This window comes from Daucus carota, chromosome 5, assembly GCF_001625215.2.
Source record: "Daucus carota subsp. sativus chromosome 5, DH1 v3.0, whole genome shotgun sequence".
NCBI classification, from domain to species: domain Eukaryota; kingdom Viridiplantae; phylum Streptophyta; class Magnoliopsida; order Apiales; family Apiaceae; genus Daucus; species Daucus carota.
In genome coordinates, this window is record NC_030385.2 from 31,799,846 (window position 1) to 31,826,951 (window position 27,106).

General features: G+C 32.8%; 3 protein-coding genes across 5 annotated transcripts; 1 reads left to right on the forward strand and 2 right to left on the reverse strand.

Annotated features, from left to right (window-relative positions):
* Window positions 1–664: 664 nt before the first annotated feature.
* LOC108223678 (ATP-dependent 6-phosphofructokinase 4, chloroplastic) lies at window positions 665–10,786 on the reverse strand. The gene is made up of 14 exons (XM_017398054.2): window positions 10,286–10,786; window positions 6,422–6,468; window positions 6,229–6,268; window positions 6,079–6,141; window positions 5,876–6,013; window positions 5,508–5,666; window positions 5,374–5,427; window positions 4,715–4,783; window positions 4,161–4,290; window positions 4,025–4,065; window positions 3,625–3,849; window positions 3,084–3,132; window positions 1,892–2,046; window positions 665–1,289 (listed from the first exon to the last, which is right to left on the reverse strand). Exons 1-14 carry the CDS (start codon window positions 10,589–10,591, stop codon window positions 1,122–1,124), a joined length of 1,644 nt encoding a protein of 547 aa, XP_017253543.1. The 5' UTR covers window positions 10,592–10,786; the 3' UTR covers window positions 665–1,121.
* Window positions 10,787–12,012: 1,226 nt separating this feature from the next.
* LOC108220255 (lipid droplet phospholipase 1) lies at window positions 12,013–17,687 on the reverse strand. Of its 2 annotated transcripts, none has more exons than XM_017393970.2 (10): window positions 17,287–17,687; window positions 16,577–16,644; window positions 15,803–15,873; window positions 15,483–15,722; window positions 14,973–15,136; window positions 14,817–14,872; window positions 14,674–14,726; window positions 14,473–14,593; window positions 13,594–13,694; window positions 12,013–12,375 (listed from the first exon to the last, which is right to left on the reverse strand). In XM_017393970.2, the coding sequence occupies exons 1-10, from the start codon at window positions 17,403–17,405 to the stop codon at window positions 12,304–12,306; spliced, it is 1,065 nt and encodes a 354-aa protein (XP_017249459.2). In that variant the 5' UTR covers window positions 17,406–17,687; the 3' UTR covers window positions 12,013–12,303. The 2 variants fall into 2 exon arrangements, with proteins under 2 accessions (XP_017249459.2, XP_063950549.1); XM_064094479.1 differs by having other exon boundaries at window positions 12,154–12,375; window positions 13,594–13,697; window positions 17,287–17,557.
* Window positions 17,688–19,431: 1,744 nt separating this feature from the next.
* LOC108224016 (uncharacterized) lies at window positions 19,432–26,129 on the forward strand. 2 transcript variants are annotated; one of them, XM_064094144.1, is made up of 8 exons: window positions 19,432–19,627; window positions 19,799–19,985; window positions 20,364–20,577; window positions 21,420–21,586; window positions 21,860–21,984; window positions 22,893–22,947; window positions 23,249–23,297; window positions 25,802–26,129. In XM_064094144.1, exons 2-8 carry the CDS (start codon window positions 19,806–19,808, stop codon window positions 25,891–25,893), a joined length of 882 nt encoding a protein of 293 aa, XP_063950214.1. In that variant the 5' UTR covers window positions 19,432–19,627; window positions 19,799–19,805; the 3' UTR covers window positions 25,894–26,129. The 2 variants fall into 2 exon arrangements, with proteins under 2 accessions (XP_063950214.1, XP_017254024.1); XM_017398535.2 differs by having other exon boundaries at window positions 19,457–19,627; window positions 19,804–19,985.
* Window positions 26,130–27,106: the final 977 nt, after the last annotated feature.

The window sequence follows — 27,106 nt, forward strand, 5'->3', positions numbered from 1 at the left end:
CTAAATTATTAATTAATTAGAAATATGATTTCCATAGCTATTAAATTATTAATCAATCATTTATTTAGAGAGAAATATTATATTAGTATACACGAATTTTGCCGACTTAAACACATAAATAAAGTCTCATTTTTAGATCACATAGAATTTTCAACCCCGACGACCTCAGGGCTCCGAGGTATATTTGGGGTTCCTGCTCTAAACTCTAAAGTCATATCATGTGTGTGGAAAAGCAGCTTTCTAAGAACACATGAATAAAATAATCATGTTTTAGACTCCAAGACTTTCCTGCAGAAATTTATATTGGACCCGCAGCTAAAAAACTAAACGAATTCAAATGCGGATCAGAATCAGTTGAATAAAACTAGTGTTTACCAGACCAGTGGACCAGTAGTAGTTGACGAAACTAACCATGGGGCAGGGCCGAGCAAGCATACTAGCGGCTAAGACCAGTATCTAATGCAGCCAAATATATAAGTCTGCATCTGTTAGTTATCTGGCGAGTCTACAACATTATGAGATGTGTACAATAATTGTGAAAACAGCCTGAGCTAGTTGACCAACTTGCGTGGGGAAATCTCTTCAAATTGTAAGTTCAACTTGAATGATTACTACCGGCAAGTCGGTTAACTATGATCCAAACCAGTACTAGATTCTATAGTCAAGCGCTTAGAATTTTGTTCAATAAACATAAAATAAAAATATCAGTAATAAACAGCTCTGGTCCATCTCTTGCCTGAGTGTTCCTTGTGTATGTAAAGCTCCAGTTTGTTTACGCAGTCACAGTCATTACTCAGACCTTTAAATAAAGAATTAAATAGATATTCTATCATTATACTGACCTAGCTAATCTATTCCAATATTGCACCAGACTTTACACAAGGATGATACTTGTTACAAAGTACAAATGCCTGCTAATCTGAGTTCTGCAATAGTCTATTAGTCTTCATCCGCCAAGAAAACTGAACACACTGGATACATGTATATGTATCGGTAATAACACAGTATCCCATTGATAGACCGTCTTCTATGTAGCTGAGGGCTGCAATCTGTAGTCAACATGAATCAATGAAAATATCTGCAGATATATCATTGTATACAGGTGTATGAGCTCACAACTTCTAGATAGAGGTGATTCTCATGCTGTCGATGGCATCAATAGTATCCTGATCAAGCTTTTCTCGTTCCACATCATTGTGTTGTACAAAACTGGGCTGATTGGTGGATGCAAGAAGCCTAGCCCATGATCTATCCGTCAACTTCACAACGTTTTGAGTTTCAGTCACACGCTACAATACGAGATTAACTTTATTATTCCGGAAAAAAGAGCAACACCAGAATTTACAAGTCAGTCCAATAAGGAAGCAAGAACCCCTAGATCCAATCTAATTTAATGTCCGTCTGTATAGACATGAGAAGGTTAAATTTGGTTCTTGAATCACCTAGAGGACCGGGAATGAAAAGAAAACTGAATACAGGATTTGTAATTTGATGAAGATTTGGGAAATGGAGAAAAATGAAGATGAAACTTCTACATATCCCCCGCATATAAATAGACTCCCCAGATGTTACCATAGACTCCATAGACTCCCCAGATGTTACCATAGAATGTGAATCTGGCAAATGTGCATTTAGGTTTTGTCAGCTGTATGGCAAATAGAGGTTTCGTGGACCTTTCATAAGATAATATGATCATCTAGTATGCAACAGTATATTGCTTATTGGGAGCACTGTAGTCTAATAATAATATGATATCAAGAATAAAGAGAGTGGTTCTGTAACGGTGGTTGGTTGTGGTGTGTCTCTAACTAAAATTTTAAATTCAGATATACTTGGAGTTTATTTTTCAAAAACAACAAATTTGCAGGCAATTTGCCTAGAAGGAACTTACAGATATGGGAATATATGCATGTCTGCTATTGACTGGTCCAACTGTAAAGCCAGTGTACCCAGCCATGGCCCCGTGAACAGCACTTTGAGCCAAAAGAGTGCAGTAGATATTGTCCGATGCATTACTGGGGACTGCTCGGATCATGTAGGTTGGATCTACAAAATAATCAGCTTATCAATTATGATTAAAATTAGTCTGCTTAACTCTTTGCAGTTAGAACTATGTATATGACTGGCAGCACATTGCAAAACTTAGGACAAGAGAAAGGATGGGAAACTGGAGATGGCCATCTCATTTAAAACTGAACCCCCAAGGTCTCACGCAAGTTAGAGATGCTTGTGTTATTCATAATATATCCTAGATAATTAGCAAAACAAACTTAGGGTGGGAAAAATAGAACAAGAGTTAAAGCTGAAAAGTACAGATACCATTAGATTTGGGAATGACTATTAAAGTCACATGACTGTGCACATAGAGGACGCGCATTATAATAGCAGATGTAACCCATTAATTGAAACAAACATGATCTTTGTCATCAGACAAACAGCAGTGTCACATTTGCAAATAGAAATTACCGACTACCGTCTACCAAATTTTCCATGACTGGCTGTGGATCTAGTGAACAAAGGAAGAAAAGAAGAGGGATGCAATGTCGAATCAGAAAACTCCAGACCCCGTTGAGGCTCATTTCAGTGGCAGGAAAGTAGAAATAATCTTTCATTTCAAGAAAATATAAGTACATCTTTTCTTATTTGAGTTATCATTACTTCTTAAGTAGGGTTCCTGATATGGTGGATCACGTCACACATCACAGGTTTATGAGTTAAGACTGAGTTGATAGTCCGCCCCTTCTTTAAAAGACAGATCTTTGCAATTGAGTGTTTGTTTCCCGAATCTCCTTGAATCTTCAATGAAACTACTAGGACAGGTTAATTCATTATGAATTTCCTCCTTCACAGAGGTAGGAAGAAAATTGTCCGCGATACAACTAAATCTGTTTCGATCCTATATTTCCAAGAATTGCAGAATTTCCCAACTGAAAACCCAACTACTGGAATGTAAATTTTACACTTGATTACTTGTAACATTTCTGGTTGACAGTATATAACTTACTTTTTAAATCACTATGGTTAAAATAATAGAAAAAACAGATAACATGGCAGCAAATATAGAGTCAAATTCCCAGATTTACCTATGTATTTTAGATTTATTGTCATCTTCCGAACCTTTGTAAAGTGATCCTGTGACGGAGAAAGTATGCATGTAAGTGATCAAAAGCTAAAACACTATATTTATTAGATAAAAAGTAGATGAATATAATAGTGTCCTGAACAGAAAACATAGGCAAAGGATGGGTAGAAGATGAACACAACTGTCAACTCAAGCAAAAAGTGCAACAGAACTTTACTATGAGAAAATGAGAGCCCAAGGGAAAAACTAATAGCCCAAGCTCTGGGTAAAGTTGTATCTTCTAAAATTCATACATTCCTACACTCTTTACCTTGTTGCCAATGCCAACACCTACACAACTCGGCAATATAAACTAACAAAAAGAAAGTGATGGTGACATGCATATGAAATTTTACTCTTGCCTTTACAAATCAAACATAAATTTTTCCACTTCTACTTGCTTTCAGATCAGAGATAGATTTACACGTCTACTGGGCAATTTTGAGATGAGGATTTCTTTTGCGATCCTCGAAGATGATGTTTCAATGGAATATAAATCATACCTTAAATTTCTGAGTTAGCCATTGGCCAACGTCTAAAAGCAGCCTATTTCCAGATGCATCTTTCTCGTCGATTGATTGCATGGTTTGAGCAACAAATTCCTGCCCTGCTCCTTCTGCAACTACAATCACAACATGGCTGTTTTCTTTGAGCCTTTGTTCAACAAACTCAAAAAGTCCACCCTGACCTTCCAGATAAAATGGAGATTCTGGAATCAAACAACAGTCCTGTTTCAATTCAATACAATTATGAACTCTTGCAATAGTCATAGTGTCAGGAGAGAGATACATCCTTTAATTAAGAGCCAATTTAAATCTAATTTAAACTACACAGAGCATTGACACAGTTCCCTGATCAAAAGACATGTGAAGTGTTATGTGATGAATCAGTCTTAAATCTTACCACATCTCTACTAGCCAATGTTGCATACAGAGCTATGAACCCTGTAACCAAACAGTCAACATTTGAAAAATAAGAAAAAAGCGTACATGTCAGGAGTCTACCCAAAATAAAAAAAATTCCTTCACAGGAAACTTACCACTATACCGTCCCATAAGCTTCACAATTCCAACTCCATTTTCCACACTCTCAACTTCAACATGTGCTGCATTAATGGCCCTCTGAGCTTCTTCAACAGCAGTATCAAAACCAAAAGACTTGTCTATTACCTGATACAAGAGAAATTTTATGATCTTAACATGTATATGCAAGTAATAGTATTTTATATCCTGGAAACATTACTAGCATGTGCTTTTTGCAAGGTTAACATGCAGTTTGCATTGATATCAAAATCAGACATCTTAACTAATTTATGCAAAACAGAATGCACACCTAACTTACACGAGTAGTTTCTTACATACGAGAATTACATATCAACTCATCTTCAAACATCTTATAATATTTGCTCCATTACCAACAAAATATATTAGAACAGTTGTCCAAAACACAAGCTCCATGTGCCAAGAGAACTGGTCACAATCAAGTACTTAATTGGGTGTAGCTGAAGGAAGCAGGTTATAGCATATACTTAAGTGCTATACATGAAACTGCAGATGTAGATAAAATCAAGGTATAATTACTCATAAAACTTACTGCAATATCATTGTCAATTGTCTTTGGAATCCCAGCTACCGCAACTTGAAGACCTCGTTTTTCAACTTCCTACAAGAAAAAAGCAAGTTTTAGATAATGGTTCAAACATAAATATAGTGATCAGTAGAAACCAAAACTATCGAGTGGGTATCAGTTAATTGTTATCAAAAGGTTCATTACACTCAGCTTTGTATCATTCCATCAACTTCCATCTCTTATCTTGTCAAAACTAACATAGAGTAGGCGATGGGGAACTATTTGTAATTAATAGATAGGTGGCAGCTAACATGGAAAATCAGTAAAATAATATAGAGGTTTATAGATTAATATACAAACATACATATGCAAAGAAGAGGAAGAAAGGATGAGGGCACCGAAAAAGATATATGCTAAAAAATTCTAGCATCAAAGGCCATGTATATGCCATATCATTGCCAATTCATCAAACATGCCAACTTGTTAATATTATTCATTTGACATTAACAGAGAGATACCATTGCTGAGTTCAATGGCCCTTTTGAGACCATTTACAACAGATGACTGACTTCATGTATTAGGTTCCAACTGATTACCCAAAATATATCAATTTGGCCTAGCTGGCTAGCTGTGGCCTGTGATCGGACAGTAGTGTAGAAATTACAGTTATTTGATCATCTCACCTTGTAAATAGCATTAGCTCCTCTTTGTGTACCATCACCTCCAATTATGTAAACCTTAGAACCAGAAAATTTCAAGTGATGTAAGAAACTACTTGAACTAATCATGCATATAACAAAGAGAAATTTGTGTCAACCTGATTTATTCCCCGGTCCTGAATGTTGTCAACTATCTTAATTGTATCAGACCCCCCTCGTGAAGTTTGAAGTAGAGTGCCACCACGTTTATGTATATCATCGACACTTTTAGGTGTCAATTTTTTAGTATTTTTTGAGTAGAAGCCCTTATATCCTCCCTAAGAAATTCAACGGTCAATTAATGTGAGTTCTATAAAAAGAGGGAAATTTTTTTACACTTTAGGCACAATTTATACTATTACAAATAGTAGATACCTAATTTGTCATACTTGCGAGTGAATAAAACTCTATACGTATGCAACTCCTGCTTTTAAAAGCATACTAGGCAACATATCTCTTAATTAGAACCCTTATCAACATCACTCACCTCAATTCCAAGTATATCATCAACGCCATACATAAAATTCAAGCCGCAAACTATTTCCCTAATCACTGTATTGATTCCCGGGCATAAACCGCCGCATGTCACAATGCAAGCACGTACCTCCTCCGACTTGAAATAAACCTGAGGTAACAAGCTGCTTAGAATAATATACATTTTAATGAAGTAACTGCTTGTGACATACAAACCTTTTCCCGCGGCCCGGCACGAGGAAAATGCACCCCTCTAGAGCTGCCCTTCTGGAGAACAATCTGAATAAAGAAATGAAATGACTTATCATCACATGACTACAGCTTGTTAGCAAAATTGCAACATAATGGAAAAGAAAACGACCATACTTTTTGTGCTACCACATCTTCAGGGCTGACAAACGTTTTCCTGAAATAGAATGGAGTGACAATTTTGAGGAGATCTTGGGTAGGCTTAAGTATAAAGAAAACAGATAAATAATATAAATATTCAACTTGACACACTAATGCACCTCAGCCCCAAAAAATAATTAATGTTTACAGAAACACGTTGTTCACTTACTTGACTATTGCATAAGCCGGGCTCTTCTTCAATGGGTTTGGATAAGACTGAAATAATTAGAGAAAAAATGTGTTATAAATAATCTTTTACTCCCTACCTTGCTAACTTTTCCAGCATGCATTAGGGAGTTTTAGAAAAAGATACCAACACATCATGCACTTTTGCGACTTCAGTTTAGAGTGAATATTTAGACTTATTTAAAATAACATATTTATTAATATATAGTGTAAATTACAATAAAATAAATGGAAAAGAGAACTAATCTAGCGGAGTAGATAATTTTCCTGCCTATGCACCTTTGAGATTCGTATCTTCAACTATATTTTTGCTTTATGAAAAATTGTTAAAAACATGATTTTAAGGCGCTTAGATGGAAAAAATCAATAACACAAATTGTACTAACGCTGAAGTATAGTACGTAGGAGAAGAGGCAAGTAACTACTCCCTTTGTCCTGGTTCCAAAGGGTTCAACACGCATTTTAAGGCTCTTATAAAATATAGTTCCGTAAATTATTTTAACTTTTTTCTCAATAAACATTTAATGTTTATATTTTTATTCAGAAACAAAATATTTTAAAAATAAGTTATAGAACTATACTTTATAGGAGCTCTAACATGTGTGCCGAACAATGTAAAAGCCTGTACAGAATTGAGTGGGACGGAGGAAGTAGTATCGAGAAATAGTAAACAAATACAAACTTCGCAATTTTTTTGTAGTAGGCCCTTTTAAAACTCAGGATTGTGAGTAATCTTATTCTAGTGGTAAGTCCAACTCAACGCAAATGTAAAACCCTTAAGGGTACATAATAGAAAAATGAAACTATTTGTTTCATGTATTTATTATTTATTTAATAAGTATGGAGGCTCAATTATTTCATCTGAAACAACAAAATTGATATGATTAACCACCTCCAATATATTTTTAATTTCTATTAAAAAAGTCAACATGCTCCAATTTATTTCAAATTTAATATTCTTTTAAGGCTTCAATAAACTAAGAATTTAACTCCAAATTTGTATGATAATGCCCTCAAAGCAATTGATTCATGTCCTCTAATAATACTTATAGTTTTCCAATTGATGTTTATTCTATGGTGAATCGTCTCTTCATTCATTAATTCTCAGTTATGTGAAACTAATGGATTAGTTTTTTCAAATGGTGAGGAGAATGACGTTAAACAAGGAATCAGAATATTAATTGTAATTCATATTCGAATATAAAAAATTAAAAAAAGAAAGAACGCTTTACAAAAATAAAAAATACTATCATAATACTTCTCTTTCCAAAAAAAATGATTTGTTAAGATTATAATTACATAGTTAAACACCAATTAAACTTAATATATGAAATCTAACATTCAAGTTCATCATATTATTAATATGAAATATTATAGAAACCAGAACAGAATCCAGAATCAAATCATATATATATAAACATAAATTTTACATGATGAATTTAACATATAATCATGTAAGTTCTAATCCATATTTATTGTTAAACATGTAAGATACTGTTATTATTCAAAATGAAAGGTCAATTAGCTTAAAATTAGAATTTTATTCAAATTTCAGATGAGATTCTGTATTCGATTCTATAATGTTCTTTTATGTTATTCTTTTAAGGATGCTCTTATTTGAGCAATGACATATATATAGACACTTAGTGTTGTTTAAGGTGCAATATCTTAAAATTTATAGGACCTAGTTTCGAAGCACGACTCACGGAGCGTCATTAATCATGCGCTTTTTTGTCGGGAAAAAAAAGATCATAAATATATATTATTCATTAGATTCTCAACTTTCAAACATGGTAGAGCATGTATAATAAAACAAAAATATAGATGATAAAGTATCAATCACTGATTTCAATATTTCAAGAGCTTCAAAATCATTTAGTTCAATTTCCAGTCCTTCAATTTCTCATTTTTCCTCTTCCTCTTTATCTATTAGAGGTAAAAAAGAAAGCCTTTGAGTTGCATTTTGAGGCTGAGATATTCCTATTGTCTATAGAACTTATACGATAAAGAGCTCCCTCAACACCGGAAGCAATACACAAATCATTCTAATTAAGGCCTTCGCCTTCATGCACACACCTTGAGGGTTTTCTACTTTTTAACGCTTAAGTGCACTTCTTGAGCACTTTTGCTAATTTCATAATCGCATTAAATCGCTAATATTTGAATTGCACATTTTGAGCCTAAACTGAAAATGTCATTAATCACACAATTAAGCACGCCTTTAATAATATGTATATAGTTTGTTTAATACTCCCTCCGTCCCATTTTAATTGACACTTATTCCTTTTTGGGACGTCCCAAAAAGAATGAACCTATTAAACTTACTATTTTTGAACACTACTTTTCACCATTACACCCACTACTTTCTTCCACTATCTCTATTCTATAATAATATAAACACTATTACACCCACTACTTTCCTCCACTATCTCAAATCTATTATTAAAATTTTGATGGGTCCCACCACTTTACCAACTTTTCAACCTTTTTACTACCTTTTTCTTAATCTCCGTGAAAGTCAAAGCGGTTCAATCTTTTCGGGACGGAGGGAGTATATGTAGTTAGGAACAAATTTATTTATAAGATTTTTACTTAGTGATGAAGATTCACTCTTGAATATTGAGATATGATGTCTTATTAAAAGATTTAAAATGATTAATAGAAAAATAGATTTTCTCTTATACAAGTTTATTTATAAAATATCTTATTATTGGAAGACTTTCAATGATAATATATTATATTCCCTCACATAGGCTTAAATCTCTAAAACTTTATCACCTAGTAAAATTTTGATAATAAAAAAGACCAATCATATTCTTATTTCAGGCATAATGTAGAATATTCTTAATAATTTATTTATATAATATAATTAAAATTATAACAAATTACGAATAACTTTGTTTTTAATTAACAAATAATAAATCAAGTTCATATTTTAATTCCTCGTTCTACATCATTCTTCTCGCCTTCTAATGTATATGCCTCATAGGTTTTAGGGATAAAAATACGAGGTTAACTTTCTATTGCAAAGCACACACATAAAATATATATAACGTGGAATACCCACGTTATTATTAATCAAAATCGTTATCAATAATACAAACAATTAAACTATGATACTAAAATACTCAAGAATCTGCTCTCCAAGCGATACCTAAGTCTACATCTTGAGCACACATAATAAACACAATATATATATATATATATATATATATATATATATATATATATATATATATAAACACACACACACAAACACATATATTGACTCAAACATCCACTCTTTACGTACCTATTGTGGGATACACCACTTGTGCATGTATATATGTAACATATATTGTATAAGCAATGTGAGGATAAAAAAGTTGAAACTGAACAACAATGTAAGAGAAACAACAACACGTTTGTATAATTACAAAATATTCAAAGTTTTGTTGTTTCTCTTACATTGTTGTTCAATTTAGAAAATATTAGCTATGTAAATAGATGAAACAAAATTGGAGCCTCCAATTGCAATAAGACAAGTAGTGACTAGTGAGTAGTGAATCATAAGACGGGGACACTCCTAGATTCTGGAATGCCTACAGCTAAATAAGCAACTAGAATCCGTGCACAAAACTTGTATTCTATAATGTATAATAATTAAAAACTCGATCCATCCTATAACAATCGTGCAATCAATTATTCATACAGTAAACACACAAAATTAGCAATGATGTGAAAAAAAAAAGATATACAAATGACTATCACCGGACAGTCATTTATTAATGTTAAAAATACATCGGCTCTATAACAAAGTAAATCAATTTATCGAGATTATTCATTTATCGAGGTTGGGGAAAAGAACCTGTAAATCAGGGAGGAAATCGGTTAAGTGCGGAACATTATCAACAATGAAAGCATCGTCCTGACTGTCGATTTCATTTCGAGATTGAGCTCTTGCTTGATGCTTCTTTACCAGAACCAGAGGTCTATAACTCAATTTGTTAATAAACTTGGAAGAGAAAAAAGGAGTTAAACTAGTGCGAGAAGAGAAAGAAGTGTGTGTGATTCTAGAGAGAGAAAGAGAGGAGGGAGATTTAGAGAGAGAGTAAGAGATAGAGAGATCCATGGACGGAGTTGAGATCGCAGATGATGGAATAGGAATATACATACAGATTTCAAAAGGATGGCGGCCTAGCTGGGAAATATCGGGACGACAGTGTTGTTGCGTTTGACTGAAACAACACCAAAGGGGCAATTAAATAGAGGACTGTGTATCTTTTTCTTCCCGCCGTGGTGCCATTCTTCAGAGCATCTCCGACCACAGAGTAACTTTGGCTAAAATGTGAGTTGGCATACCATAATTAAAAATTATAGCCAACATCGTTAAAAAAGTACACTCCAACCACGCCCACCTGTTATCTATAATTATAGCCAACCTCTTATGGATGGCTAAATTTGTCGAACCTCTACAGATCTGTAAGAAAGCCAACCAATATAGCTAGTATCATTGAAGCAAAATATCTTACAGATTCAGCAAATTTTACATAATGTCTTACAGATCCAATTTAGCCAACGATTATAGCCAACGCCGTTGGAGATGCTCTTAGCTCTTTTTTACACGTTTTCTTTTGCATATTTATATTTAATTGAACCAGTTTTTTGTCTTTTTTCAACATTTTTATATTTAGTTACCTGAGCAGTTTTTGTCTTAGTATTTATCATATCTTCTAGATATAAACTGATTACTAGTATAGTAGCATTCTATTATAATTACGCATGTTACTAGTGATTTTAAAAGCTTATTTGATACCAACAAATATCACGATGGTTTTATTACAATTCTTTTATTAAGGATCAGATTTTTAAATAGACTCGTAGCATTCAAAATATTATCTTCAATACTTGTTTATAGTGTTAACCATTTTAAGAACTTATTTGAGATTGTGATTCAAGTATAAGCAATTTTTTTTTATAAAAGCTGAATTATTAGCATATTTTCGGGTAAAAGGTTTAGTTTTACAAATTAATAGTTTTATGGACTTCTGAACAAATTAAGAATGATATGTATAAATGCCACCCTCCCTCTCTTGAGTTTCAACTTTTAACTGATGAATGATAGGAGTTGCACCCCTAATAGGAGGTCTTGCCACAAGCTACATTCCATTACTCCCTCCATCCCTCCTATTTCTTATCAAATGGGTTGGGCACGGAGGTTAAGAAATATGAATAAAGTAGTTGAAAAGAGAAAGAAAAGTAGGTGAAGTGGTGAGACCCACTGATTTTTAATGTATAAAAGGGGGATAGTGGAGTAAAAGTAGTGTGAAAAGGAAAAAAAAAAGTGGAGAAGTGGTGGGACCCATTGATCATATTTGGTAAGTTTTGAAATGTAAAGAATTGGATGGGACACCCCAAAAAGGAAAGTGTAAAGAAATGGAAGCGACGGAAGAAGTATAATTTATAACAAATACAATCTACATTTGGTAGAAGTGAAATGGAATATGCAAAAAATAGTGTTGGCTTTTAAAGGTTAGTTTAAAATAGTAGCCTAACTAAACCAAAAGAGAACGAAGAAAGAAGAAAGGAGAAGAATTACTGAAATTTGACATCTACAATTAGCCTATAATTCTATTCTTCGAATAAAAATATTTTAAACATATTTTGTTGATAAATTGTAATATATTACAAGAATACATTCTACAGCTGCATCTTTAGTTACAATATCCTACATACTATATGCATTCAAGAACATTTCAACCTGCTATCAAGAAACCATTAGTCCAACTCGGATGATGGAGACATCAGTCAGCTTCCAATGATTTGACCTTTACAAGAATAAGATAATCTCCAAATCCTCTCCGATAAACTGGACCTAAAAGGCTTCTATACATGAAAATGATCAATTATGTGCTGAATTACATCTGCACCTTCTGAATGCAAGTTTTCATTTTTGACCTGTCAATTACAAATATACTTGAAATCAAATAAACTGCCGAAGGTCAATAATCAGCTGCAGTCAGGATGAAAGACACGCAATAATAATGATACAAATTAAAATGTACTTGTCTATGTTATCAGACAATACCATTTTAATCTAACAATGATTTCTATATATAGTTGATACAGAAGTTGATACAATAGAAAAGTCCAAGAGATACCTTATATGATGTCCTAAGTTAAAATTTAGGGCATTTGATAAAAAAAAATATATTGATCAAGCAGTGTCCTAGTGATGCCTTAGAGCAAGTCCAACAGCTGCCCTATTTAGTGTCCGAAGTCATAATATAGGGCATTTGATGAAAAAACTTGATCCAACAATGTCCTAGTGATGCCCTATATCACTAGGACAACTCATTCAAACCCTATTTTTGAGGCACTCTCTCTCCTTACCCTATCCCATATTTTATAATAAATTCTTACCAACACTCTCTTTCTCTCTCTATTTTATATTATGTTTTAATGATGAAAGTGAACTTTTAATAATAAAATATTAAACATATAGTGAAAATAAGGGACGTTGGAGCTTAAGTTAGTAGAATATGTCCTAAACTACTAGGACATAATTTTTTATATTATATTTAGGGCTCCAACTAGGACACTGTTGAACTTGCTCACTAGGACAACATCTTCGAGCCTTATTTTCAAGGCACCTATCCTATATTTTATTACACACATTCTCTTTCTCTCTCTACTTTATATTGTCCTTTAATGATGAAAGAACAACTTTAATAATAAAATATTTAATATATAGTTAAGTTAAGACACATTGTTGGAGTTGAAGTTAGTTAAATATGTCATAAATCACTAGGACATCATTTTTTATATTATATTTAAGGTTTCAACTAGGACATTGTTGGACTTGCTCGTAGTAAAAGAAGTGATAATGCTTTCGACAACAGAAAGCAAGTACTGATATTCTTCATTAAGCAACACTCAATAACTGGGCAAAGTAGAGACTGTCTAGTTCAGTGTACAAGAAACGGGTACATACAACTTTAATTTCAAAACCTTACTGAAAAATAAAAAAGAAATGAACGGTACTAACTAGCAGACAACAACCTTATCAGAACTATATACCGATGCTTTAATGTTTAAGACGAAGTCAACAAATTATGTAGTTGAAATGCTTATAGAAAAACTCCCTACTTGCACACAAAGAAGCAAAGAGGCTACCTGAATTACACTGTGAGCAGCAAACCGCTGTATACTGCCGCTGTGAAAGCTGACATCTACTTTTTCCCATGACACACGGGACAGGCCAGTCACCAATTCCTCTGCTTGAGTTGGTTCAGAAAAAGAAATCATAGCATTAGGAATTATATGCAGAAACAAATATAGAGCACAGTGTACACTAAATAATAGATTATCAGAAAGAGCGCTTGCAATAGCAGTGCCACCCTCACTCCTTTGCAGGAGGTTGACGGATGAAGCCTTGTCAAAGGACAAACGGCTGTATGAGTGTGTTTCTTAGCAAAAAAAGAAAAGAAAAGAAGATAAGCATAATAATTAAATAGCTACTTAATGCAGTAGAATTAAAGCATATGCAAGTAATTCGCTTTTGGCAACAGCACATCTCAAGCTAAAGCACTCACAGCAAGCAACTATGAGTATGCATTTTTTGTTGGAAATGCTGCAACTTGCAAGCCAACAGTGAAAAGTAGGAACAATTAATCAAACACACTTGTCATAAAGAAATTGGCTTTTTGCAATCTTGCAGCAAAAAGTAGATAACTATAGATTTAGATTCCGAACAATGAGGTAGCTAAGATGATAAATCCTGCCCAGAATGCGTATAAAAACAACAAAACCTTAACAAAAAATTCCTCTTATCCCACTCTATAATTTGAGAAAAGAGAGAAGCGCTACTAGCAAGCTATTTGATTGCAGGGTGATATCATGATAAAGAAATGTGTATTTGTGTCAGAAACAGTAAGGCAACAATTGTTCATCGACTTTATATTCATTGTTTTTAAATATGTATTGGATCTAATGTCAAGGCGTCGGTGTGCTTAAATGCTCACTTGTTGAGTAAACAGTGATTCTAACAGTCACCTTCTATATTGTCTAAGCTATCAGCCTCGGCTGACATAGGCTCGTCCTGCTCAGCATCACATGCCTTGCAAAGTTCTTCATACACGACATGAGGATACTTTTCATTCACAGAGTCCTCCCACTATACCAAAAAAAAATATATCATCATAATCATAAATATAAAACAGAGTATTAGCACCAATTAAAAAGCTGCGATAATACCTTGGGCAGTTCAACTGCACGCCTAATTGATGACGTTCTCCAGCCAACAATATCTGATTGTAATAGTCAAGGAAAAATGATGATAATGTATGATATGAAGAATCCTAAACTATCCGTACAGCTCGATTAAATAGTAAGGATACGGTCATAACCAACATTGGAATATGCTACACGACGTTTAAATGAACGTAGTCCAGACCTGCATTATAAAATAGGGCCTAAATAAGACTTAAGAAGAGCATCATAGTAATACACCATAACACAGAGACACTTTACAAAAGAATGATTGGACAGCATACATAAAATAATAGTGCTCGTGATCTTCCACCATGCGCTTAAGCAGTGGTGGCTTTCCATCATCATTATCAGTAAGAAACAAATGCCGTCCAGTTCTTTTAAAAATCCAATGGATAACCCCAGCAGCAACTTTCTCGAGAGCAGTTAGACCAAAAAGAAATGGAACCTGCCAGATTACTGATTACCCTAAGATGGAATGGCTTACAGATATAGTAGAAACCACAATGTCATTAATAGAAAGTTCATTATATATATATGCCAATGGAAGTTCAGGCACCCTCCAGACACTACTTAAAAAGTCAAGGCAGGAGTAATTAGGGTAAAGAGGAAAGTATTGCATCCAAAAATCAAGATTTAGTTTTAGAATTAGACCTCTTTATAATGAAAAGATTGGCTTGCTCTAAATTAGACTATGAGAGTACCTTAGTATCAACACCCTTAAATCCAAAATAACATTTCAATAATGCATAACAATCAGCTTCTCAGTCCTGGCTAAAAAGCAAGGCTCGTACCTGCTTGTTACCTCTTGAGCCAAGATGAGGCGTGGCAACAGTAATAAAATTAACTGGTTCTAAACCACCTATTGTCCCCTTAAACTCATCACCAGAAACAGCTGATAAATCCTTTTCATTTTCAGTTTTACAAGGATTGTATAATTTTCCGATAGCATATCTTGCCACCAATCCTCCAACAGAATGAGCAACAAATGAAATCTTACGGAGATTTGGCTTCTGTTTAATCAATTCAAGGACCTGAAAAAGAAAATTATAATGTATTATCTATATATTTTAAAGCTGACACCTATTGAGGCATAAATAATAGTATAACAGACCTCTTCTGCCAATCTTTCCCCCATTACGTCCACACCATCTAGCGTTAGCTTATCCATATTCTTTTCGCTTCCTATACGGAAAATTCACAGTTAAGGGTTAGATTTAGCAACAATCCAACCTAACGTAGATGGTAAATGATATCAGAAATTGCTGAGCCAGATGAATATAGTTGAACAATTCTTAGCAAAGACCCCAACCACAGGAGAGAAAGGAATGGGAATAACAAACAATATAGAACTCAAATGAATACTATATGGCACGCCATTAAAGCTTCTTTTCATGTTGCCAAACCTATTTCAAATATTGACGTATTAACGTATTATAGATATCATTAAGCAGTTACTAGGGATTACAATCAAGGGACTCTACGGTATCGTTATCAACTCGTCAAATAGGCACAAATCTTATCATTTACAATCTTCGACCAGACTCATAATAGAATGTTCTGGTGAGCGGTCTAGTTTTCACCTATCAAAAAACCTTGAAGATGATAACACCTACGAGAAAACAAATCCATGGTAAATTTCACCAATGCAAGCATAGGAAAATTTCCATCTTCAGGAAAAAATAAAATTTATTTTCCTATATTTCTGTATATGGAGGAAACAGATGAATACTACCATTACATATTAATAATCATACATGATACATATGCACTACACTCTCAGAAAAATAACTAAATGAGAGTAAAGGCAAAGACAACATGAGGTCCAGAGGGGAAGAGAAAAAATAAGACGCAAAATTTTCGGCAAGCATAAAAGCATGTTGCTTACTGTGAACAAATACTTTGTCAGGGAGCTTTCTGACAAACTGTTCAGCAGCAAACTTCCAGTTTGCAGAACTGCAAAAATAGTACAACAAAAATGTCAAGAATCTTGAAAATTAAAAAAGAACAGAATCACAACACAAATAATACCATATCCAGAAGCAAACAATACCAGAAGAACAATCATAGTTCTGCTTAAAACTTAGGAATTTCAAAATTTCTTTCACAGAAAGGATTCATCCCCAGAAACTGTGGTACATGCGAGGTATCAATAACTACAGTAATAAAAATTTCTCTATGGAAGATATTTACTTTTGGAATATAAATCTCGATAGAGAAAAATCAAAGCATTAAAAATGTTGATGCACATTATAATCACAGTTCATATCCCATTATAATTTCACATAGAGCAACTCACATAATATAATCATACTAGTGTAATGAGTTGCTTCGCAAAGCTATATACATATCACACTTTCCCCGGCAAACTAATTTACTGCAACCAATATCCAAATCATCCATCACAAGCACTTTCATTTAGCTGTCTAAATTATCCACACCAATTAGCCCTGATCAACTGATCTACAATTTCGCAGTCTAAAATTCAATAATTACACAATGACCAAACTAAACATGACCCTACAATCCATTACACGATACATAACTCAAACAACATTAAAATTGTACATAAATGCAAGGAATGAATTGAAAACATACTTCCCCAAAATACCATGGATCATAACAACAAGATGATCAGCAGACGAAACATCAGATGGTTTGCCAGAAAATACATCTTCCCCATTAATCGAGTCCGATGAACAAACCCCGGCATCCATTTTCTTCAATATGTTCGAGATCACTAGAATTGCATTACAATACGATAAATATCTAAGAAATATATAAGAAGAAGATTAATTATTGGTGGGCTCAAACGTAAATAAGTTTAGAAGCAATGAAGTTTGTTTGTTTGGAAAGTTCAGACGCAGTAATAAACCAGAAGAAGTGTAACCGTGTGATAATAGATGTGTTTTTCCGTAGGATGTTGGTCAGTGGCAGATATATATACAACATGTGCCTGTAAGTATAGATTTGTCTATCCATCGACTTCATTTTTCTGTAACCGACCTTTCCGGTGGGAGACTTTATTGTTTTGGATTGTATTGTGACGCTGACTTTATATTATTTTAATTTTTCTAGTAACGTTGTGTAATTTTAGAGCGGCGATTATGTGAGCCGTGAGCGTCTAATTAGTAGTAAGAAAGATTTTGATATCGAAAAAAACGTATGAAAGATTTATTTGTATGATACAAATTCAGAAAATGTATATTTTGAAAAATTAATTATGATATAAAAATTTTATTTATATGATAAAAAGAAAATCAATAAATCGGAGATTTTTTTTCACAACCCTGAAATCATCATCAATATATATACTTATACAAAAGAGAAGTAGACGTTGAGGGGCGCCTCTCGGAAGGATCCGTTATGTTTTTCAAATTTTTTTAAAATTTCTGAATTATAAATATTAAAAATTAAAAATTATTATTTTTAGTTCGATATGTTTGAAGAAAATTTCAAATTTATTTTTTATGATTTCGAAATTATTGTATGGAAGTTTCCACTAAGAGATCTCGAACGAACATCGCTTTGGTAGTAAATTACGAAGGTATGTCATCACATTGCTCTCGATATATCAAGTTGGTCACTATTTTAAATGGTCTTAAATCGGTCACTTAAGTCAATTACAAGTATCGTCGAATATTAGCTCAAGGAGTGAGAATGTTATATTATTTATAGACGTCTACACATTATTCTTGAACGTCATCACAGCTAAGTACAAGGTTATGAATTCTAGTATTTATTATAATATATTTAAATTTAAATTTTATCAAATTTATTTATTATTTATTTTTAATTAAAACAAAAAAAATAACTACATAATAAAAAATATAGTAAATAAATCTAATAAAATTTAAACATACTATCATAAATACTAGAGGTTATAACCTTGTATTTAGTTATGGTAACATTTAAGAATAATCTGTAAAGGTCTATAAATAATAAATGTACTCTTGAACTCATATTTAGTGGAACATGTAACTTCATATATTGAGCCCACTTTGATGACTCACCTTATTATTAACCCTGAAGAGATCTTTAATCATACAAACTCTTAGCTAAAAAGTGCGTTGGTATACAAAAATAAAAAAAATAGTCAAATTCTTAAAAAAAAACTGCACTCCAACCATACCCATCTATTGTCTATAATTTTAACTAATCTCATATGGATGACTATATTTATCGAACCTCTGCGTATAAGATTACACATCATTTATTATCATATTGAACTAATATATTATATTTTAACAATATAAGATATTATTAAGATACTATTTTTAAATTATATTTAATACCATTAAAGTAGAATGTCTTACAAATTCGGCAAATTTTATATAAGAGCATCTCTACCCTTAGCTAAAAGTTGAGTTGGCATATAAAAAAATAAAAAATATAGCTAATCTCTTCAAAAATTTACATTCAACCATACCAACTTCTTGTCTATAATATTAGCCAACCTCTCATGGATGATTAAATTTATCGAGCCTACCGCTAAGATATCTGCACGGGAGCTCGTGGATTTACCCAGTGCGTACCCAAAGGTAGCGGCTGCGGGTTCTTATGTTTAGAAAATAAAACAAAAAAAATCTGCATATATTCTATTTATAACAATCTAGATCAATATAATCAATATCATCAAAATACGAATTTTTACAAATTCAACAAAATTTACGTAGTATATTATATTAGACGTCTAATTTATCCGACGATTATAAATAATAGTCAGGTATGCTCCAATATCTTACCGGTCCTATTTGCCATTAGAGCCGGGTCTATCAGTCCATGTGATATTATACAAAAAGTAATCGAGAGCACACAGCGGGTGATGCAATCAAGACCGTCCAAATTCACCTAATTAATCGACAAGATTTATCGCTAGGGTTTCTATTCTCTCCGGACTCCGGCCAAACACTCCTCACAACACTTTCCACTCCCGCCGGTAAGTTTCATCTCTCTTCATTTTATATTTTAATTTTAACATAATAGATATTGTGAAATCAACTCTGCTACAATCACTAATACGCGTGTATATATAGGCAGATAATTAATTTTGTTATAATTAATTTGAAAATAACTAGTATTGAGATACTGTTGGTGTGTGTTTTGGTAGATCAGAAATGTTGCCGAGATGGAGCAGAGCTGTTACTCATCTTTGTAAATCAGCTGGAATTCGTAGTAATATTGAGAATTCGAGGTATCGAGATTTCAGTGTTTTTTCATGTCGAGGATTCGCGAAGGTAGCTGATGCACGGGTTATTGATGATGGTGCTGAGGATGCCTCTGCTGTTAGATCACAGGTTTATTTCTGTTTCTCTGCTTGTTTATTCATTTTCACGGTTTCAGCTGCTAATAGATGCCGGTGCAATTAAAATTTAACAAAGTTAATGGCATTACGATTGAAGTTAAAGTATGTAAATAAATAATGAAAATGGCAGTGTAATGAGCTTGTTGAGATTATTTTGTTGATAACTGTAACGGAAACTGAAAAATTACGCTGAGTATGGGGTGGGGATATGTAGGCAACCCTTGCCTCTATGTCCTTGGATAGAACTAGAGGAGTTCTTTCCGTAAAGAAATGAAAAGTTCATTTGGGCAGATAGTCACACAATATATGTAATGTTGTTCAGTTGTTTCATCCAAAATATGACCTGTGGTGTTTGCGTTATTTTCGACAGGTAAACCTGAATAAGATGTTCTGGTCCAAGCCCTGTTCATTGGCTTTGCCCGCTGATTCTCCAATAAGATTTGAAGAGCGAAAATATACGGGTATCAAGCATATTATGATGAAGTTAATGCTGGCCTATAGTAAAGAAAGCAGGTCCATTGAGCGTGCAAATGTAATTTACCGTCGGGTGGTTTATCATGTTGATCCTCCTGCAATATACGATGGTTAGTCTTACCTTGTTCTAATGTTCAAGTAACTTGCAACTTTAATTTTATTTCATGATATTTGTCTGCCTAAGGAAAGCTTCCACTTTTTTGCTTTGTATCTGTTATCTAGTAGTAGTTTCATGTGATAATTGTGTCATTGGTAGTTTCTTATATGCATTTCATCACAAAGGAAGTTACTTGTGACGAAGTTGAATATCATTTCCATTACCGATAACTAACAATTGTTTATGTTAGTGAAATTGAAAAATTCCACAATTTGTCAACTCACATAATGTTTAAAAAACTTCTACTCTATTTCAAATTAGTTTATGTTTGTGAAGTTTAATACCAAGTAGAGTGGACATTTGATGTCTGATATATTTTCAATAAGTTTCTCCCTTGATTGAGAAGATGTTAGTTGCTAAGGTTGCAACCTCTGTCTGCAAGATAAAATGGTGATATATTGCAAGCATTTTTGGACACTTTGTTGTTTTTATTTGCAATAATACGGCTTATGTTATAGAAATGCCCTTGATTTTGTATATACTTATGAAACTTATGATTGGTGTGTCAAATGGAAGACTTTGCAGTGCATATTACTGTAATAATGATTAATGACTGAATCTGGTTGCTTTGATTTATTATGATACACAGTTATAATTTGTTATTGTATCGACAGTTATGTACTTATGTACTCATCTTTCGCGGTGTCATTGATGACATGCAGGGACTGTGTCAATGTCAAAGTGTTTATTTTTTATGCTGTGATTGTAGCAGAAATATTTGAGGCATTTACATACATGATAGAATTTCAACTGCTTTGTAATGCTAGCTCTAATGATTCTTATTTCTATGTGCAGTATTTAACTTGGAGAAAACCTTCAGAACAAACTTCTCTTTGCTTGTACTGCATATGTGGTTAATCTTGCATCGTCTGAAAGAAGAGGGAGACGAGGCTGCAGACTTGGCGCAGAACTTATATGAGATTTACAATCACGATGTAGAGCTAAGGGTCTATAATGCCGGGGTTAGTAATATGGACATCTATGCCTTCAGTTCCCTAGATTTTGATTTTAGTTGTTGTTGCAATGCAATACTTCTAGCAAAAAGTCTCTAGCCTCCAGTGCAGATAGCTGTAATATGTTTTCAATTCAAGGAAACTAATGGCTAGGCAATAAGTAAAAATGTTGTAACTTTCTTTGCATCTTGTATGAGTAGAATTTTACTTTTACATATACCATGTCAGATTTGGGAGTGGGGGTCTATAGTTAAATTAGTCTATTATTCTGTGAGCCACCAGGTTAACCTACTGCTAGCTCGATGGATGAAGGAGTTAGAGAAGATATTTTATGGGAGCGTTGCTGCCTATGAGGCTGCATTAGTTCCAGAAGCAAAACAAGATGAGTTGCAAAATGCTTTATTTAGGTAAGAAAGGCACCACAGTTCACAGCGTAGTAATGATCATATCTTCTTCAAGTAGAATTTTCTTTATTCAGCACATTCTTTGATGGGAACAATATAATTGGGTAAAATATCAAAGTGGTCACTGAAGTGGAGGTCATATATCACTTTGCTCACTAATCTTATCGGGGTCTCATTTTAATCATTAAAGTCACAATAAATATCAATCAAGTACCTCCAAATTTCAGTTCAAGGAGTAAAAATATTATTTATAGAGTTTGACACATTATTTTTAAATACTACCACAACCAAGTAAAAGTTTATGACTTTTACTATTTATGATAATATATTTAGATTTTTTAAATTTTATTTACTATTTATTTTTTATTATATTAATACATTTTTTTATTTTAATTAATAATAAATACTAATTAAAATTGATAAAATCTGAATAAATTGTCATAAATAGTACAAGTCATAACGTTTTACATGGTTGTGGTAGTATTAAAAAATAATGTGTCAAACTCTATAAATAATATTTTTACTCCTTGAACTGAAATTTGGAGGTACTTGATTGATATTTATTGTGACTTTAATGATTGATATGAGACCCCGATAAGATAAGTGAGCAAAGTGATATATGACCTCCACTTCAGTGACCACTTTGATATTTAACCCTAATTATAGCTGACTAATGAAACTTCTATTCGACAAACCATGTCTGCAAGTCATATTTTAAAGGTGTGAATTGTTAGTAATGGTCTTTCATCCACCCTGTGTTACGATTAAAAATTGTTTATCAAGGAACCTGATACTAATCAGTTTAAGATGGTTCTCTATGGAACAATGGCCTATATTATATATATATGTGTGTGTGTGTATTCAACTTTTGGTGCTCTGCTTAATCAAAGTGATATTTGCTTGTGTGCTAGGAATGTCTTTGCAGAGGAAGGTGTGTCCATAGAAGATGCTTTACATGAAGTTCAGGTAAATTTTTTTTTTTTTGATCGCATTTCTTGTTTTAAGGTATTACTTGGTACGAAATAGCTTTGCTCTTCTATGAAAAATGCAAGTAGTTTTAAGTAGTTAAGAATAAAACTTCTACGATTCTACTCTTTTCCTCCTACTTACCAAATTATATCTTCCCCAGTATTTGATGTGCCAATGATGGCATAAAGTGCTAGCAATGATAATGACATTATTCCAAGTAAAACCCTAATATTAATGCAAGAATATAGGTTCATTCATTCTTGACCATCTATTTTGTGTTTCTTGTTCTTAATTATAGGCTATGTCAAGGTATGTCCGTCGGGAAATCGCTTGCATGTCGTTAACAGGTCAGTCTCAATCTCCCTCAACATTACCGTTAGTGGATTTATTTTGATATTTTGGTGTAAGAAATTAAGAAGTTAAGAGGCATATGTTTTAAGTTTTTATTTAGAGAAGTTCTACTGTAATATTTTAGTATATTAGTAAAGTAATCATATGGAATATTGCATATTTATAGGCCAGTGGAGTCGTAAAGTGACTTTTTTTTACTTTAGTATTTAATCATTGTTCAGGGTATCAATTGGAATAAGTAATATTTCCCTAGGATATTACTTGTTCACCTAGCTTTGGGACCTCTATATACAATGATGATGTAATCATGAATTTATATATATTTCAATTCCAAATCTGTGAGATCTAGAAATATGTCTCCATATCTAAGTCCGTTTCTACCAGTGCTCCGTGAAGGTATATGGAGGCATCTAGTATTCTAGTGCTTTTTCTTTCACCTGTTTAGTGTTGTGTTTCGTCAAGCGGTATCAATAGCCATTTTTTTTGGATTTAACTATTTCTTACTATAATCGAATTTCTAGCATCACTTTTTTGTTAGTCGTTAGAAATCGAAGACAAAAGTTGCAATCTCTAGCAGGAATGTTCGTTGCCTGGTCTCAACTTTACTTGGTAAAAAATTGTTTATCCGGGTTACTAACACCGACACATTATTTCAGAACATGTAGTGAAGTTTATGAAATAGCTGAAATATCGTAGTTCACATCCCTGAGGCCGTTCAGAAAGTATCTTAACCCCTGGCTTATCTAATTTGCAATTGAGACCCTGAAACTTTCTTGGAATTTTTTATGGCCATATATCTTCTGTTTGCAAAAGGCCATTTAATTGTTATTTTTAGCTTTATATTACATTATGCAGAGTACAAGTTAATTATAACGGGGGTTTGGTGTGCGGGTCTGTGGGATACAGGCATGTAGCTCCACTGATATCTAGGCTACTTTTAGTTTAGAGAAAGAAAAAAAATCTGAAGTAGCTAGCCTCTTGTCATCCGTATTATGTGAAGCATGTGTGTGTGGGTTCTATATATATTTTAAAAAATGATGTTTCTTAAATATCATTCTTTTTTATGAAAAAATTATCATCTTTAATGATAATAATACTTTTGATAAGACAAATATATAAAAGAAAGCAGTTATAAACCATTATAATTTGTTAAATAAAAAAAAATTAGAAACAAATATATTTAAAGTTTTTATTTATAACATTTAATATCTATTATAAACTACTAAAAAGTAAAAGACATTATTATTTTTAAATGTTATATATAAAAATTAGAAATATAAATATCTATACTTGTTTGAAATCATATTGCCATTATGAAATAATTTAAAGATAAATAAAATTTAAACGTAAACCATTACAAAAATATTAAACTTTCATAGAAAGTATTTTTATAAATATATATATATATATATTCATAAAATTTACTTTATGTAATTAAGTAAAAAACAAAACAAGCAAAGCAATTTCTAGAATTAGATTTTACAAAATAAAATAAAAAATCTCTAAAGTTATTAATTAAAAAGAATTAAAAAATAATTAAAAACACAACAACTAATCTTAAAATATATAATAAAACAATTTAGAAGTGTTCAATACTAGCGTAGGTAAATCCAAAAACCACGGGTAGGCTAACTAAGTTCCGGTTTTTTGCAGTAACCCTAAACACATCGGAAGTATAAGTTCCCAGGTATTCTCTGAAAGTTGTATAACCAAACAACGTAACTAATCCATCTTCCAAGGAACTTAGAGTTACATAATTGGGTTACACTCAACCACACGAGGCCCTAGGCTACTTTTTGTTAAGAGAAAGAAAAAAAATATTCTGAAATAGCTAGCCTCTTGTCATTCGTATTATGTGAAGCATGTGTGTGTGGGTTCTATATATATGTGTGAGTGTGTGGCCTTGTGGGGAAGCTTGCCTTTGGAGTTATTGTGCTATTTTTTAGTTGGGGTTATAGGTTCCCTACTGATATACATCTCTTTTTTGGGGGTTGGTATATGCAGTTATCCAATAGGGGGTTGATATATTCAAATTTTTGTGGGAAAGCTTGCTTTGGAGTTTATTTGCATCTTTTAGTAAGGTTTAATGGGTGCCTTACTGTAATAACGAGTTTGCTTTTCACAGTAAAAGTTTTTATGCCTTGCTATATTATTACTTCATAGATTTCTGTTTCCTTGCCTTCTTTTACTGATCTGTTCCAGTCTTAATAAAAGAAACTGATTAGACATCTCAATAGGAGCAAGGAGCTGAGAAGATGTCCATGAGGCAGTTATTTGATCTGTGGCTAATTGTTTAATACTATCTGTATATTAAAGTGAATACTTAAGGGCTCTGGGATCTGTTGATGCATACCTGCAAGGCTGCAATCATGTCTATATTTTACTTTCTTGAGGATATTTACATCTACTGTTGTCATTGGAGGGGGATGCTATGAGAACGGCTTTTACTTGGATGACTGTTTTTGCTTATTTGATGATTTACCCTTTTTTTTTGCTGCAGAAAAAGAAGCTATTCTATCTGGCAATTTTTTGTTCACCCAATTTGATAATGTAGTTCCTTTGTCCGGGCAGCATGGAGAAACTCACAACTGAACATCCGAAGTTGCAACGTAGAATGTAGGTGAAGTTGTTGCATTGTTGAACACTGTAGACATTAAATAAGCAACTGTATAGTCATTGTCGCGGGACAAGTTTTTGCCTTCATTTATAGCATGCATTTTGCCTCGACTTCTTAATATTTCCAATATATGTAACAACCTAGACAAAAAGGAATGTTGAAATCAGGATTTTTTGTTTTATTTATATCTATAATTGTGTTTACACGGATATCCCAGTTTGTTGTTTGCCTAATCTCTTGTACAGTGCGAATACATTTATTGTTTATGCATATTACATGCTGCTTTTATATAATTTCTTTTTCGACCCTAACCGCTGCCGCTTTTCTTCACTTCATTAAAACATCAGTAAACGTTTTGTTACGTTGTATCATCTTTCTCAACTGTCAGTTGGCACTGGCTTATATATTGATCATATATGGCACACTTAGACATCCAAAGCACTCAATAATCTGACACTGCTTACACATTCAAAGTGCTCAATAATCTGAGATGGCTTATACCTTATTTTTGTGGTATGCGTAGACGTCGAGAGTGCACTGTAATTCAAAGCACAATTAAGATGTGTGTGTGTCTTCGATTATACAGGTGTGCTTTTGATAATTCTTTATAGTAATAATAGAATACATTGCTCCTATTATGTATGTAATACTTGAATAACAGTCTGCTCTTCATACTTTTTCTCTGTTTATATTTTATTTTTTCCTCTATTTATATTACATTTTCAGTTGATAAAAAATTGAAGATAGAGTTGAAAGAAAGTGAATGGAATCGGAAATATTATTTTCACAAAAATAAGTTAAAGTTAAAGAGTAGTCTTTCAGGAGAAAATTGCACTGTATTTAGGTTCAAGTTTCGGTAGGTGTAAGATGTGAGTAGTCTCATTTCTATCATCTATACTATACTATAATAAGTCAACATAGGTTTAATTTGTAGTCGTACAAAATTTTGGTTTGGTCATTTCTTTTATAATTACAATTCGGTCACATGTAGACTTCTCTTACTCTTACAATATTAAAGAGTTTTATACCGTTCAAATTACAAACACTTGTGATATAATACAAGATAAAAAAAAAACTCCACCATTATTCTTTTAAATATAAATTATATATTATTTATATACTATATTATAATAAACTGATATTGGTATAATTCGTAGTCGTAAAAAAAAATGTAATCAGTTGGTAAAT